The sequence below is a fragment of the Dipodomys merriami genome, unplaced genomic scaffold (genome assembly GCF_024711535.1).
Source record: "Dipodomys merriami isolate MVZ:Mamm:240054 unplaced genomic scaffold, mDipMer1.0.p SCAF_4, whole genome shotgun sequence".
Lineage (NCBI taxonomy): Eukaryota > Metazoa > Chordata > Mammalia > Rodentia > Heteromyidae > Dipodomys > Dipodomys merriami.
Genome location: NW_027205603.1, coordinates 34,662,955 through 34,680,765, shown reverse-complemented (window position 1 = coordinate 34,680,765; position 17,811 = coordinate 34,662,955). Strand labels below are relative to the sequence as shown.

General features: G+C 37.1%; 1 protein-coding gene and 1 pseudogene across 4 annotated transcripts in view; both read right to left on the bottom strand.

The window, feature by feature from the left end:
* Window positions 1–17,811, bottom strand: part of Chd7 (chromodomain helicase DNA binding protein 7) — a 216,881-nt gene that overhangs the window by 41,703 nt on the left and 157,367 nt on the right. For all 4 annotated transcript variants that reach the window (XM_069990780.1, XM_069990783.1, XM_069990781.1 and 1 more), the window contains exons 8-14: window positions 14,743–14,857; window positions 11,802–11,885; window positions 10,336–10,473; window positions 10,118–10,239; window positions 9,014–9,257; window positions 7,588–7,764; window positions 974–1,117 (exon numbers count right to left, since the gene is read on the bottom strand). In XM_069990780.1, the coding sequence (XP_069846881.1) occupies window positions 974–1,117; window positions 7,588–7,764; window positions 9,014–9,257; window positions 10,118–10,239; window positions 10,336–10,473; window positions 11,802–11,885; window positions 14,743–14,857 (1,024 nt within the window). The remainder of the gene's footprint in view (window positions 1–973; window positions 1,118–7,587; window positions 7,765–9,013; window positions 9,258–10,117; window positions 10,240–10,335; window positions 10,474–11,801; window positions 11,886–14,742; window positions 14,858–17,811) is intronic.
* LOC138805523 (PRELI domain-containing protein 1, mitochondrial pseudogene) lies at window positions 17,033–17,667 on the bottom strand (annotated as a pseudogene).

The following is a 17,811-nucleotide window of genomic DNA, read 5'->3' as shown; positions in this document are numbered from 1 at the left end:
AGGCGCTGGTGGCTCACACCTGTAATCCTCGCTCTCAAGAAGTTGAGACCTGAGGATCGAGGTTCAAAGCCAGCCCGGGCAGGAAAGTCCATGAGATTCTTATCTCCAATTAGGCACCAGGAAACCAGAAGTGGCTCTGTGACTCAAGTGGCAGAGCATTCTTCTGGAGCTGAAGAGCTGAGGGACAGCACCCAGGCTCAGAGTTCAAGCCCTACAACCAACAACAACAAAAAGATCTCCCATCCCCATCTAAAAAACAAACTAAAAGAACAAGGGGATTTGGGAATGCAGCTCAAACTGGTGGAACACTTGCCAAAGACTTACAAAGAAAGTAAACAATGTGTTCAGGGACACATGGTTCAGCTCAGAACTCCTGTAGGCAAACAGCTCTAAAACTTGAGTGACTTCTTATATTGTTCATGGAAGTTTTCACAGCAGAGCCATCAACTCCGATAGCATAGAAATCTCTGAAAATTAGCCTAATGCTCATACCTATAATCCTAGCATCTCAGGAGGCTAAGATCTGAGTACAATGGTTTAAAAGCCAGCTTGGGCAGGAAACTCTGTGTGACTCTTATCTCCAATTAACCACCAGAACACCTGAAGTGATACTGTGGCTTAAAGTGGTAGCTAGTCTTGAGCAAAAGAGCTCAGGGGCAGCACCCAGGCCCCGAGTTCAAGCGCAATGACCGACATACACACATACACACACACACCAGCTCTGAAAATTATGTCACTAGCTATGTAATGCGTCAACAAAACTCAATAGCCCTTTGTGAGGGCAAACAGCTAAGAAAATCACTGAAATGATGAATTAGTTCAACAGAAGAATACATGGAGCTCTGTTAGCTAGGTAGGAAAAAAATTTGAGATACAATCTACATTTTAAAATAATTCAATTATTAATGCTTTGCAACTTCATGAGTTAATTGTTCATTTTGTGACTGAAAAACAAAGTAGACGTGAGAAGTACCTGCTCTTCTGTTTTTAGATCACCAAATTCTTGCATAAAGGTGGTTTCTGAAGGGAAGCGACTTGGTTCCAAGAAATGAAGCAAACTAAAGAGCTCCTCCACAGTGTTCTGTAGCGGGGTTCCCGTCAGCAGCACTTTGTGTTCCTACAGTAATAAGGAAAGTGTGTGACCACACTGTAGAGCAAAACCAGTTTAAGACTATTTTCTCTGTATGACCATTTACTTTTTTCTACTTGTGTTCATGGTGGCAGCTCAGCATTCACATCTTACATGATATAGAAATTAAACATTTAGACAGATATAAGAAAAATAAGGTCCACACTTCAGACAGACACGTGGAGGGTCCTCTCTTAAACTCTGTAGACAACTTAAATGCATCCTGCATCTTGTTTCTTCCAGAGGTTATTAAACCATTATTTTAGTATGATGGTTCTCTAAGTCACTTAAGTTTCAATGCTTCTTTTCCACTAAAGCTTTTTCAATTATTTATTTATTCTTTGGGGGCTGTCTTCCTCACGCCCCCCCCCAATTCCTGGACATAAAAAGCTCACCACTGTCTTTCTGCTCTCTACATCAACGTGTCTCTCATCTTGCTGTTTCCTGCATGACTCATTTCAGACAAAAGAAGGGCTTTTAAATGTAATAGCATATGAAACACCATTTTGTTCTGCACAAATTTCCAAAGGCAAAGTGATCAGAATTTGATTTTAAATGTCACAAATCTATTTTTTAAAAAATCAGATATTATGCTGGGCTTGCCGGTGTCAAACTTATAATCCCAGTACTTGGGAAGTCTGACTCAGGAAGATTTCAAACTCAAGGCCAGCCTGCTTGAGAACTTGTCTCACAATAACAACAACAAAGGAAATAGAGGTCTAGTTCAAGTGGTAAACCACCAGCCTTGAGCACAAAAGCCAGGCAAGAGTGAAAGGCCTTGTGTTCAAGCCCCAGCACAGGCACCAAAAATAAATAAATAAAACCAAACAGAAACAAAAACAAAGTACAAAAAACAAAATCACATGGTTCTATCTTTTTCTCTTTGAACTATGTTCCAATATTTCTTCAATTAAGTCTCCCTATTTATGAGCGTTTTCTCCAGTTGTACCTCGTCCTTTTATTTATATATACGCAACAAAGAGGAACTGTTTTAAAATGACCAGACTTTTATACTTCAGTCAATTCATTTGTAATCATTTGCATATCATCCAACATGTTTAGTTATAGATATAGACTCTATGGAGAGCTCAACTACTGTAATTCTTTAGAAATACTAGGTAAAAGCCCAACAAAATCAGTATGAGGAAATAGGTACATGCAAAAGGAAGTATGGGGGGAACCAAGGAATGAAGGATAAATAGAGGGGGGAAAAGAGGGAAAAAGCAGTCAAGAATTCATTGGATATACCACAAAATTAAGAAAAAGGAAGTGGTGTGTCAAGGGGTGTGGTGAGAATGGTGAAGAGAGTGACACTGAACTAGATGCACTAGATTCATAAACTGCTTGTTATATAGCAACTCCTTTATACAAATACTTAAAGATAATAAAAAATAAAAAAATGACCAGGAGCTTTATTATGATCATTATTATTACTTTATTTGGCTATTATGTATATAACACAATGAATACAACTATTTTAGAAAGTGACTATGGTTTACAGTATTTGAAGAGAAATATTTTGACTTAACTTGAAAGCTGACAAAATTTAGTTGCCAAACAGGCTATATGCTCAGCAAATACTAGTGAAATGATGTAAGTAAGAATACATAATTGGCTAGGCAGAGTGACTCATGCCTATAATCTCAGCACTGAGGAGGATGAGGCAGAATGATTGTGTATGCAAGGTTAGACTAAACTACAAAGTGAGTTCAAGGTTAGCTTGAACTTAACAATGAGGTACTGACCCAGCCCAATAAAAAACAAAGACTCACTAATTTTCTAAATGACTACCATGTCTTATCTGTGGATGAAACTCTCAGGACAGTGAGATAAAACAGTTCAGTGTTTTTCTTTCCTTTTTTCTCTTGATAGAAGTTGGAAGGATGATCTAGTCTTCACTGATTAAATTAATGAATGTTAAGAAGTTTGCAAATCAACTAAGTTCTTCTACTATATAAACACTAATGAATTTACATGGACTGTAGTAGTTTGCACATGATCATTGGAAGGCCCAAGTCTCAATGGCGATCCAAGGATTTTTTTCCTTTTTTTTTTTTGCCAGTCTTGGGGCTTGAATTCAGAGCCTGGACACTGCTCCCAAGCTTCTTTTACTCAAGGTTAGTACTCTTACCACTTAAGGCTTTTTCTGCTTATGTGGTACTGAGGAATTGAGCCGTTCGTGCATGCTAAGGAAGCACTCTACCACTAAGCTACCTTCCCAGCCCCCACAATTTTTTTTTTTTTGTCGGTCATGGGCCTTGAACTCTGGGCCTGAGCGCTGTCCCTCAGCTCTTCAGCTCAAGGCTAGCACTCTACTACTTGTGCTACAGTGCCACTTCCGATTTTCTGATGGTTTACTGGAGGTAAGTTTCACGGACTTTCCTGCCCAGGCTGGCTTTGAACCGAGATCCTCAGATCTCAGCCTCCGGAGTAGCTAGGATTACAGGTGTGAGCCACTGGTGCCTAGTCCCCCACAAATTTTTAAAAAGCACCATCAGATTCAGAAAAAGGGCAGTAGAAAAGCAGTACTGATAATGCTTCCCAATTTTTTCATACCCTGACTTCAGCCTTTAACACTTAATACTTCAAAAGTTGAAACTATTTTTGGTGTCAGTCATGGAGCTTGAACTCATGGCCTGGGCACTGTCTCTGAGCTTCTTTGGTTCAAGGCTAGCGCTTTACCACTTGAGCTACAGCTTTACCTCTCGCGTTTTTGGTGTTTAATTGGAGATGAGAGTCTCATGGACTTTCTTGCCAAGGTTGGCTTCAAACATCAATCCTCAGATCTTAGCTTCCTGAGTCACCGGCCTCTGGTTATGTTTAAGATTTTTTAACTGATTATTTTTCAAGATAAAGTTATTTTTTGAAAAAGGAAAGGAACTCCCGACACAGGCTTCTGAACATTATTATATCCAAGCCTTAATTCCAGCAACTATACATTTTCCCTCCAATGTCTTCACCGCCTTTAGCTTTGATGAAGCGGTAAGCATTCAGGTTTATTTCAGCAGATTCTTTAGTTTATGAGGGACTATCTTACATTGACAGCAGGGACAACATAATTAACAAAGAATTACTACAACCTGTATGACACCCACTCTTCATCAATAAGAGACAAAGGGGTGAGGTAGCTTTGCTTTCACACACTTCTATGGAGATGTCACCTGTCCTGCCTCTGTATTATCTTCACAAACATTTCCTGTCTCAGGAGATGGAAAAAAACTTAGCTGTCTTCCTATTTTGAGAATCAACTTGGCGATCATATTCATCAAATACATTTTCATCCTAACTCAGTCTAACACAAGTAACAGAAGATCCTTAGAAGCTGTACTCTAGTTGAATATAGCTACTTAGTATTTTAACTGTGACTTACTTTAGGATCTAAGCATAGAATAGACAAGTACTTATGTTCTAATGATGCTTACATATGAATTTAACCACTAGGTAAAATGTTACTCAGAACTGCATGAATATAAATATATTCTGGCTCTGAACAATAATGTCTTCTACTTCATAAATAAAGCTTTTTGCTGAGATAAAGATTTTTTTGGGTGATACTGGGATATGATCTCAGGGCCTCACATGTGCTAAGCAAGTGCTCTACCATTTGAGTCGCAGGGTAGATCTTATCTATGTGCCACCCTGCCCATCTTTTTGTTGAGATAAGGTCTTGCTAACCTGTTACCAAGGATGGCCTCAGTCATCCCAATCTCTGCTTCTTGAGTAGTTGGAATTACAAGCAAGAAACAAGAGACAAAGATTGTTATTATTTTTTCCCTTGTTGGCATGATAGTCTGAATTCAGGCCTCATGCTTTTTTGATTTGCTGGTTTGGCTGCCATTCTACCACTTGAGCTATGCCTCAGCCAGGTTTTGCATTTTTGGATGGACTGTTGTGGACTTCTCTGCCCAGACTGAATTTGAACTACCAAATCTCCACCTTCCAAGTAGCTAATATTTGAAGTATGAGTCACTGACACCTGGCTAAAGACATATTGTGCCAGTACTGGGCTTGAACTTAGGGTTTGAACACTGCCCTGAACTGCTTTTTTGCTCAAGGTTAGGGCTCTGTCACTTGGGCCACAGCTCCACTTCTGGCTTTCTGTGATTAATTAGAGAAAAGAGTCTCATGGACTTTTCCTGCCCTGCCTGGCTTCAAACTGCGGTCCTCGGATCTCAGACTCTTGAGTAGCTAGGATTACAGGTGGGTGCCTGGCTAAAGACACTCAATCATTAGAAAAAACAAAGTATTTATTCATTTGTTAACGGAAGCTTCCCAGTTCGTTAAAAATGAGTTACAAGGGGGTTGGGCGTAGCTCAATGGTAGAGCCAATGAGCAAGCTTCAGGTGCTGAGTTTGAGTCCTACTCTTAACAACAACAACAAAAAAGTTATAGGAATTCTGGGTACTTGGACTAGCCAATAGGGCAACCTGAGAGGCAGCCTTCTGTGTTTACTCCGCTGAGGACACAAATAGTTTCCATATATGTTATCTGCAAGTTAGTTTAAGGAATGTTGACATGCAACAGAAAAATTATTCATAAAATGAATTCTAACTCATTGATAAAATGTTAAAGTAATTCCATAAATATCGAAATGACAGGTGGGTTATGATAGTTAAACCAATTTGTTCTAAATTGTTTTATAGTAATGATCCACATGTTACTGATAAAAGAAATGATAAATTAGTCATGTTGCTGTTTACATTTTAGGAAAACAGTCATAGTATTGTCCCTTAGTAGATCACCAGAAAGGTGGATTCCAACTTCAAAACAGTAACTAGATATTTTATGGCTTTGAGTCTTTACCTGCAAATACAGGTTTACTTCAATGTAATGCTAACACATCACCCGGAGAGATCAAAGAAGCTCACATTGTTTTGTGGATTGGTCACCTAAAATAGTAAACTTTTATAAAAGATGTGGGACAATATGAATTATAAGTCATTATAGAGATGGGAAATTCTATCCTAAACAGGGTAACTAAGACTTCTTCCTTTAAGCAAAAAATAGACTGTGCCTATTTGTTAATTCAGAAATGAGTTTGTTAGTCTAGTCCTCTTAGGAATAGAAGCAACTACTCAAAGAAGCTGGGGAAGAAAGCTTTAGGTGTTCTTTTCAATAGTGCCTATTGCCTGTCCTTAAACATACAAAATATGTCTTCCTATTTCCAACTCTAACAAATGATCCTACTAATCTACAGATGTTGAACATTAGAGATTTAAAAAACCTTTTCTAAAAACTATTTGACATGAATTAAATCACCCAAGATATCCTACATGAAAATAACTTTTCTTTCAAATGGTACGTCAAAAATGAAAAACAAGTTGTATAGTTCTTTTTCAGCATGTCTAGTGAGTGCCACTGCTGCATTTGTTCACCCTTGTCCCACCACTTCTGTTCCCTCCCCGCAAAGACAGATAAACGAACATATAAGACAAAAGGAAAGAAAAAACAAAAACAGCAACAAAAAAACTTTTGTGGGTGGGGACGGAAGGGAAAAACTGGGAAAGAGTGAGGGAAGGATTGATGTTGTTAAAAATGAAATGTACTCTTTATCTGACTTATGTAACTGTAACCTCTCTGTATATCAACTTTATAATAACAAAGAAAAATACAGAAAGGGGAAAAAAAGGATACTTTGAACCTATAAGTATATATATATATATATATATATATATATATATGTATATATACATGTATATATACATATATATATATATAAAACATCATTTTAGTGGCTAAGGAAAAATAAAGGTATTTTCAGATGGAAAGAAAAGGAAAAACAAATAGTTACAACACTTATTGAGTGAAAAGAAGCTTAAGAATGACAGACCACATAGCAGTTTCCAGTACAGTATCATGCATGCTGCAGTAGAACACAACAAAGCAACCAAATTCTACCATTTCTACAATATATTATCCTATGATACTATTTGAAAAACATGTACAAATGAAATCAAGGAAATCAAACTGACTCTGTGTAAGGTGAAAACAAAGTTGGGGATGTTTGTGTTAGGTACGGTGTAAAACTCCAGATAATTTGAGGTCTTGTAATATCTTGTACTTTTGAGAACTTGCACCTACAGGTCTGAGTCACACCTGTGGGATGAAAACTACATGCCTTGGTCCATAACTGGACAGTCATCACTGAGGTAAAGCTCAGCCCCACAATTAAATCTATAAACAAAAGAGTGAAGCAAATACCTGAAATTCCCCTCAGGGAAAAATATGGTGACTATACTTTGCTGCAAAATGACTGTTTAAAAGTAAGAGCATACAGCATAAATTAAGAAGCCATCAGCAACTTTTGAGTAACTGAAAGTTCAGAAAACTGAATCACAATTTTGGGCAGGCTTTGTATATGCCCTTCATGGACACCAATCACCTTCAGAGCAGTACAACTACCAAGTCAGTAAGGATCCTTATGCAGATTCAGTGGAATCACTAGTATGATCACTGACCAAGTCCATCATCTTGAGACCTTCCAACAGCTTGCAGTTTCTATTCTTCAGTCTGTGGGCTTCATCAATAACCACACAGCGCCAGGGAATATTCCGCAGCTCAGGACAATCAGTCAAAATCATCTCAAATGTCGTGATGATGGCATGAAACTTATAGGACCCCTTTATCACTCGACCCTAGAAGAACAACTCAGAATTATTAAGCACTAGAGATTATATTAATAATGTTGATGATGAAGATATGGTATAAAATATATCAATTTATCCTTCTTAGGGAATCCCTTTCTTTTTTTCAATAACATATTCTGTATTGCAGTTAATTTGGAGGCTTTAGGCCATTATGGCAAAACAGCTGTACAATAAATATTTCGTTTTTAAAAGAAATTACAAAATTGCTAGTAAAATCTTGGTTTCAAATTCCTTATAAATTACATACGGTATTTAGAAATTATTTTTCTTATTTTATTCTTTAAAAACTTCCTATAAAACATTAAAACACTTGAAATAAAAAAATTAACTTAGGATATAACTTAGAATTTTATCAAATCTAAAGATAAACTAAAAATATCGGTTTCAATAGATTTCCCTTTATATAACCATAGGTCAGAATTTAAGCTTATAAAAACCAAACATACACATAAAACAAACATTTCCAATTAACTGTTACCCATTTATTAGTTATAGCTTAAAATCTTTAACATATTACCCTTTTTATTGTGTCATTTACCATGTTTCACTGTCAATATCATAATTGAATACAAGTAACTAAAAATCAAGAAAAAAAAGTAACAATTGGCAGTCCAAGCCAAAATATAAAGCCTTTACCTTGGAGATCTGTTTTTCCCAAAGCCTAGTATTTTTCACCTCTAGTAAAAATACAAAAACAAAAAACAAAAAAACAAATTCTCTCTACTCATACTTAGTACCACCTGTTTATTTGGTTATTACTGTAAATGTATACAAAAACTGCATTACATTAAATTATATTGCGATTATCCAAGGTAAAAACAGATTTTATTCTTTCAATGAAACAGAATAACAAATGGTATTTTTTAAAAAGAGCAGTATCCGGGCTGGGAAGGTGGCTCAGTGGTAGAGCGCTTGCCTTGCATGCCTGAGGCCCTGGGTTCGATTCCTCAGCACCACATAAGCAAAAAGAAAAAACCCGGAAGTGGTGCTGTGGCTCAAGTGGTAGAGTGCTAGCCTTGAGCTGAAGAGCTGAAGGACAGCACCCAGGCCCAGAGTTCAGGCACCACGACCGGACCAAAAAAAAAAAGAGCAGTATCCAAAGATGCAGTATCCATAATTAGCCAAGAAATTTCAAGCAATTTTCCCAATATGCAAAGTCTGGACCTGAAACATTTACATTTTTAACACCTTAAAATACATTTACTGAATACAAGGGGTAGGACGCAGGAAGTTTTACCTGGGGATCTTTGAAGTACATTTCATACAACTGAATGGTCCGACGACTAGCTTGACTCCCATGATACACAACCACATTCAACTCTGTCCAGGTACGGAATTCCCTTTCCCAGTTGGGGATTGTGGACAATGGGGCAATCACTAAAAAAGGGCCATGGATTCCTTTCAAATATATCTCATAGAGAAATGTAATGGACTGGATAGTTTTTCCCAAACCCATTTCATCTGCTAAAATGCAGTTTCGCCTGTGAGGAAAAATAAAGAGGAAAGTTTAATAATTATAGACATTAGATATCACTGTCTTCTCACAAAATTATACTCTCTTAATCCTCAGTCCCATATGCTTTCTTATATTAAAAAAATATATACCTTTTTTTTTTTTGGTGACCATCCTGGGGCTTGGACTCAGGGCCTAGGTGCTGTTCCTGAGATTCTGTGCTCAAATCTAACACTATATCACTTAAACCTGCAGACTTTTCTGCATAGGCTGGCTTTGAACTGCAATCACCAGACTTGTCTCTTGAGTAATTAGGACCACAGGCACGGGCTGTGGGTACCCAGCTAACAAAAATACATTTTTTTTGGGGGGGGGGGGTCCAGTCGTGGGGCCTGCACTCTGGGTCTAGGCACTGTCCCTCAGCTCTTCAGCTCAAGGCTAGCACTCTACCACTTGAACCACAGCGCCACTTCCGGCTTTTTTCTTTTTGCTTATGTGGTGCTGAGGAATTGAACCCAGGGCCTCATGCATGCAAGGCACGCACTCTACCATTGAGCCACCTTCCCAGCCCAAAGTTTTGTTTTTTTTGGTTGGTCGTGGGGCTTGAACTCTGGGTTTTGGCGCTGTCCCTGCACTCTTCAGCTCAAGGCAAGCACTCTACCATTTGAGCTACAGCACCACTTCCCAAAAATACATTTTCAAAGAGAACTTTCTAAGAAAGAAAAACTATTTCTACATACTTTAGACCATCTCTATTAATCTGTTGAATAAGTAAACATTAAGCATATTTCAAACACTTTTATTATGCTTCAGATTAATATTTTAATTAAAAATAAAGGAAAAGAGCTACAGTTCTTCTTTAAAAGTAAAGAAAAATATTTTACATACATGTTGTACCAATTGAAAAGTAGCCAGTTTACTCCCTCCAACTGGTATTCCCTGAGTTTGTTATTGTTTTTATACTCCCTGGAACTCTCCGATTTCTTCCAATCATCAGCAGGAGGTCGCTCCTGTTTCGAGTATGGTAAATCCCATTAGTGGTTTTTCAAAGATCATACTACTATGTTATTTTCAAATTAAATTGTCTACAGTGAGCCAATTCTTACCACACGCTCTGTTTCTGGTTCCCTGGACATGAGTTTCTCAAACTCTTCGATTTTCGCTTGATCTATGTCCTGACTCAGCTCCCATGTGCTGTCTTCATAAGGAAGTGAGCACCACTTCACCAGATAGTGAGTCACAGGCTGGCCAGGTGAAAATAAACCAGGATTCAATTTATTTAATAAACACTACATATTAAGGAAAACCATATGCTATATTTACCAGTAGATAAATGAAAGCATCAATAAGACTGTGTTGGTAAACATTTTAAAACAGTATTATTTGTCATTAGTAGAACAAATTAAAAATTTTATCTATATCATTCATTGGTAATTTTCAAGCCAGGAAGCATAAGGAATAGCTGATGAATAACAAGCTAAATGTGGGCCTCATTTTTATCTGTGCAAATCATTCATCAAGTATATGACTTAGATTTATAAAGCAAATCATCTTAGCATATTTACATGTTTACATAATTTGCTAATGTAATCATCTTAGCATATTTATGTTTGCATAATTGTCTAATTTCTTAAAGAATTAAAACTACACAAATTTATTAGAATATCTGCCCTTTCCTTAAAGAGATACTTGCATCCAATCATTAAAATAATGCACTTGAGCTCTAGAAGATTGGAGGGGAAAGTATTTGAGAAAAGGATTAGGCTTTTTGGCCTTCATTTTAAGACCAAAGTACAACGACTTGGTTATTGTATTAAAACTACCTATAAATATTCCACGAAACAATTTTTAAAAGTAAAACTAAGAACTAGCAAAGTACAGATGTTTCAGATACCATGGAATTAAAATTCCATGTTTGAAATATCATAGAATTTCACCACAAAAATTTTAGAATAAAATGAGAGTTCTTTGCAGAGTCTCCCTAGTTAATCAAACCCTAAACACTTCAATATAAAATTCAATTTGCATGAATCAATAATGAGAGATAGCGCTAATAGTATGTAGACATATTGTTACCAAGACACGTGTTTGGGGGGGGGTCATAGACTTTATTTTTATTTCTTACAATCTCATAAGTTCTTATCATAAAGAGATAAATTTTCTTTTATTCATTGGTACTGCATTAAATAAAGTTTATCAGCTTAATTAAGAGGACCCCAAACAAATTACATTAAACTCTATTCTGCTACAAAAGTACTCTCGATTACACATGGGAACAGTTTGCTACAGAATAGATACAAACTGAAATGTACTGAGGTCTTTATTAATCATATTCTAGAACTGTGAAAATGTCAATGTAAATTGATTGTTATTTTAGAACTCAGACTAATCATAAAAATATTTAACACTCTTATTAAATAAAGCAATCAATCACTAGGTTTCAGTTAAACTTAGACAAGTATTATCACGATCCAGGATTTTGACCAGGACCAGGTATAGGCTTCTCTCATCTCTGCAAACACATATGAGCTGCCTGAACCATGGCTTTGGAATATAAATGATCTCCTGTTACCTCTCCCCGGTCATCTGTGCTACGTGCGAAGTCCATTATCCGGTCAATCTCCACATAATCTGGATTAAAAAGCTCATCTTCAATCTGTACCAAAGGGGGCAGGGAAAGAAAAGGTTAAAACATTTATTTATTTCCTGAATGAAAATGCCAAGCAATAATTCATTTTTCATCACACAGTAATATCTTGGGTCACAGCAATACAAAATTTTTATTTGGTAAATTCTATTATATTAACTGAAATGCTACAATTTAGCAAAACCATTCCCCATGAGGAAAGCAGACTTCTCAGACTTTGTTAACTGGGTCTTTTAATTACTGTGTGAAACCTTTTACTGTGAGAGAATGTTTAAGAATATTTTAAATGAAGTGTGAAATTACAATTCACTAATGAGCAATCCGAAAGGCTTATGGCATGCAATGCATTTAGCATTCTTGAAAGTACAGTTTCCAATAAAGGATCAGAGCAATGCATCATAAGTACTACTGAAGTCTCATAACTATTTGGGTTGTTATGCTATATAGATCATTTGCAGAATGCTACTCAAGAGCTACAAACACTGAAACCATTTCATATCTTCACCAATCAATATTAGTATCTCATTCAGAATAAGTCTTGTCACTAATCTTAAATGTTAGGATGACTTACTTGCACTGAATACTAAGTGTTTGGGTAAAAGCTTAGAATTTAAAAAATGAGACCTAAATAACTGAGTTACTTAACTAAGATTTGTAAATATTTACAAAAATAAAGTAAAACTACTTGTTTACAATATTGTTTCATATAAAAGAATAGAATATGTCTCTAGGAGAAGTTGCAGACTAAGCCATATTTTGAAAAGTTTCAGTCAGTCTGAGCCAGAAATTAAAAAAGCAAACAGCCAAAAAAACATCAATGTATGTTGTTATAGATTAACTTAATCATACCACTGTGTTAAAAATGTTTTAAAAGGCATATTAGAAATCACTTAAGACACCATTTTTATCCCACGAACCTCAGGTTAAAAAGACAAGCTATCAGTTACAGGATGTTGAAGAACCCATTCTGTGTGTTACTGTGACCACTTAAATGCCCAGTTTGGGTAATGTGAATTATGAATCAGCAAACAAAAGGCAGAAATACAAAAATGATTCAGCCAGATGCCGGTGGTTCACACATGTAATCCTAGCTATTCTGGAGGCTGTGATCTGATGAGTGCAGTCTGAAGCAGACCAGTGCAGGAAAATCTGTGACTCCCACCTTCAATTAACCACCGGAAAAGCCAGAAGTGGAGCTATGAATCAGGAATTGATAGCCTTGAGCAAAGACGGACAGCTCCCAAGCCCTGAGTTCAAGCCCCCAGATAGTATTAAAAACCAACAAACAAAAAAACTCAAATACAACTCAACTACCTCTGGCTTTTCTACAGATGTGGAAAACACCAAATGTTTCGTTAATTTAAAATGTCAATATAGGAATGCACTGGCTTTGCAAAAGCTTCTATATATATAGTATGCATTTATTATTCACATACAACATTAACACTAAAATTTTCCACAAATCAGATTTGGATGGCAAGACTTTTTTTAAAAGATAACTTATTCTTAGAACTGTCATGTTTATTGTTAAAAAGAATTAAATTTACTTTATTCCCCCTACATTTTTCCCACTGAGTAATCTATGCTATCATGCTTGTGATAAAATTTCCAGACTAAGTGATCTTTTCGAATAACACTTTAGGGGCAGGAGACATATAAGGTGTAACAGAGAAATGAAAGGAACCCTGAGTGAAATCTCTACAATAGCAAAGCCATGAATATTGAAGCCACAATAAATAAACAGTACATGCATAAAGGTTGCAGGGGGTGGGGGGGATGGTATATGTTTATCTTCTCATAATTCATTCAGAATAGAACCTAAGATTTCTAAATGCCAATTTTCTTGGAAGATAATGTTTTTCAACCTTGGTTAAAAAACAGTTGGCACAGATAACAGGTTCAGACCGACAGGCTGTATAGTAAGGGCCAGATAAAATTCTCTAAAGAGCATTAGACTACAGGAAACAGAGCCCAAATTAATAAGCAGCACCAGGATTTAAGGATGGGGGAAAGCTACACTGTGCTTTTGGTCCTCCCCCGATCCCCATCTGAGACCACAGAAAAGGTCAACAGAACATAGGGTATCCCTTTCTAAAAGGAATCTAATGATTTCAACTTACCTGATATGGAAAAACTTAACTTTATTTTCATTATAAAGTTATGAGAAATAGAATCTCTTAGTTTATTATTTTCCAAAAGATCATCCTTTCAAAGAAAAAAATCATCTTCCTATTCTCCTAGATCTAAGATCTGAATCATAAGTAAGTTAACTCATTCCACTCAGTTCCACTGAGAAGGCTGGGTGTTCAGGGTAGCAGAGCTGATGTTCCTATGACTCCCGCAAACCTAGGCAAACACACTGTATACCAGCTTCCATCCCTGTTCAGTTTCTGTGGCACAAGATCAGTGGACTCTTTCAGAGTCACTTGACTAAAACAAAAAAATTTGCCACCTAGTTCCCCCCCCCACGCCCCGCATCCCGCCAAAAAAAGTTAAACTTCTATATCCTAGAACTTGTATCTTATACTTACTGTAAAATTTTTCAACCTTTTAGGCTGCTAAATCTCCATGGAGCATTTGTCTACTTACTTTTTTCATTTATTATCTGCACTTTCAGTCCAAGTGTTTAATTATACCATCACTATTTCCACATAGTATCCTAAAGACCAGTATTTTTGAGACAAAGAAACAGGAAGAATGAGAAATTTCCTGTTTACAAAATTTTTTAGCAATACTTAGTTACCAATATGCAAGTAACAGCATCAAATAAATTGTTGTAATTTTTGTAGCAACTTACCAAACTAAAATTCAAACTCCAGAGTAAAATTTAATAAACATTTTCAAAAATTAATCAGGTATTTCATACCTCTGAAAGGAACTTGTTTTGGCCCTGTTTTGACTTAAATCGTTTAATCTTTTGCTGAATTCTTTTATCTTTTTCCAGATCTTCTACAGATGCCCATTGACAATGAAGATAAGAGCTGAAAGAATAAAATCACATCCTTGAAATATGTAGAAAATAATTATTTTAGCAAGTCTTACTATTTTTTAAAAAAGAAACAACAAAAAATATCATTGTCACTACTGAGCAGCATTCAATATAAGAACTATTGTTTGAAAGTAGGTGAAAAATCAATAGTGAGGCTTAGAGGTATCAATAGTGGGCCTCAGATGGTAGGGCACCTGCCAATGAGTGTAAAGAGTTAGCAAGTTCCAAGTCCCAGTCTTGAATGAAAAAAAAAAAAAAAAAACTTCAGTAGTGCCTAAAGTTTTCTTCAGTCTTTTGCTCTCACCTACCACACATTAAGAAAAAAAAATAAAAAACAGAAAATAGCCTAACATGTACCTGTATTGAAAGAATTAACATAGTGAAAATGACAATACTGCCCAAAGCAATTTACAAATTCAATGCAATACCCATCAAAATCCCAACAACATTCTCTAATAAGCCAAGATATGAAATCAGCCCAGATGCTCCTCAATGGAAGAATGGATCAAGAAAATGTGGTATATGTACACATGGAATTTTACTTATCTATTAGAAAGAATGATATTGTTCTATTTGTAAGGAAATGGAAAGACTTGGAAAAAATATATTAAGTGAAGTAAGTCAGACCCAGAGAAATGAAAGTTGCATGGTTTCTTTCATTTGTGGTAGAATATAGATAAATCTAGAAGTAAACTTATTGGGATGGTCCATACACAAATGGTTACAAATGAGTTAAGAAATATAACAGATTCTAAGAAGAGCCCAAGTAGTATAATCTTTTTGGAAAGCCCCAAAAAATCAACACCAGAAAATGGGCACATCCAAGAAGGGGAGGGGAGTCAAGGGGAGAGTGGTAAGACAAATGAATTATCGAAGGGGTTGAAGGATGCAGTCAAGAATTCATTGCAGGGGCTGGGAAGGTAGCTGCTCAGTGATAGAGCGCTTGCCTTGTATGCATGAGGCCCTGGGTTCAATTCCTCAGCACCACATAAGCAGAAAAAGCCAGAAGTGGCACTGTGGCTCGAGTGCTAGAGTGTTAGTCTTGAGCTGAAGAGTTCAGGCTCCCATGACTGACCAAAAAAAAAAAAAAAAAGAATTCATTGCATTTACTAGGAAATTAAGAGAAGGGAAGGGGCGAGTTGGAAGGGTGTAAGATGTTAAAGGAGGTGACACTAATCAAGACAAGACTCACTGTATTCATAAAATGCTTTGTAATATGGCACCTCTCTTGTACAACTACTTAAAAGATTTGGGGGAAAAAGCAAACAGAAAATGACCTAATAAGGCCTAACAAGCAGTTTTCATAAGTGAATGAGTACTTCTGTATACAATAATTGGCACTACAGGATGGTCTTAATTATAAATTTATCTTCTTAGCCTTTAATTACTGAGAAATAAAATGTTTTTGTCAAGTTAAAAGAATTTATTTTTTTAAAGCAGTTTCTTTGGAAATGAGAGGTGGATTAAGTCCTTGATTCATATAAGGCCTAGCACACCATCACCCAAAAGTAATGTTAGCCTAATCCTTCCCTACCAACAGTAAAGGACTACAATGCAATCTGAGCTGGCCCATAAATCCAGTTTCTGTATTTCTGGCTTGTGTTCTTCCAGGAGCTTGCAACAATGTTCCCTGTGAATTTTTACTAGAATTCCCTTCCGAACATCCATCTTTCACTGAGACATACTTAGCTCCTTCATGTTCATCATCCTCTGCTCTGAATATATCTTTGCCTACACTTGAACAGGATTCAACCCTGTCTTTTCCTGACACTAAACATGATGCTTTATAGCATCCCTGGCATTGTTCTCTTTGATATTTTCATACTCTTTTGTGGAGGGTGGGGCAGGCAAACTAATAAAACAAGTATTTATTAAGTGTGCCTGCTACATGCTACGTATTGTTTCAGGTACTTGGGATACATAAGAGAAAAAAAGAAGCCCTGCCCTCATGGAGCTTAAAGTCTGTCCTTTATTACATTTCCACTTGGGTAAGTCACCATACTTCTCTGAACCTATCATCCACTCATGGGGGAATGAACAGGCAGGGCCTGGACATGAACACTAACTGGTGCACTTCATATGTCCCCAACCCATCATGCAGACAACAGAGAAAACAAAGTGGATTTTTAATAATGAATTGCTTGGGGAGAGGGAATGGGGAGCTCTGTCACACTGGTTGGGGTGCAGCGAAGCCTGCTATACAAACAACTGTTGCACTGCTGCTGCTTGGTGACGTAGCCTTTTTGGTAGCTGCCAGTGCCTTCTTCCTTGGATATCTCAACAAGTGTTTTGGAAGAAGTCTCATCTTGCAGCTTGGCTAAGATGTATTTAAAACCCTAAATACTCTCAATCACATTGTTTTTGAACCATGAAAGATGAAATTCCTGGACAGTTCTGGAAACACCAAATAAGCTCAAGAAGATGCAGGTTTTTTGGAGAATTTTGGTCCAGCTGTTGCAAGAGTTCACAAAGTAAACATATCATTCCTCTACCACCACCAGCGGGGTATGGTTGATGTTCCAGATGATGGTGGTCACCATTTGATTCTGTGGGTCCACAATAAAGTCCTCCAGGATGTACATCGAGTGAGCAACGTTGACAAGAAACTGTCGCTCTGCCCATTGAGGAATCTATGGGGAGTCTCTGGGACAGAAGCTTCTAGTCAGGTGTGACCTCCCAGTGTATTACATCTTTTGCCCAGACATGTTTATGACAGGAATTCAGGTGCCCTTGCAAGAAGTCAGTGAACACTTGGTCCCAGGAACTTCAGGGCATGCCCTGGCCCAGGAAATACTTCATCATTATCCCTCCTGGGGTAGTGCCCAGCATCTGGGCAGTGTCAGGGTAGCAGATCCTTTCTTCCCCAGTAGTATGAGGGGGATGGGGAATGACTCAAAGTCTCCACATGACTGCCAGGCTCCCCAGCTCATTTACCATCTTATCACA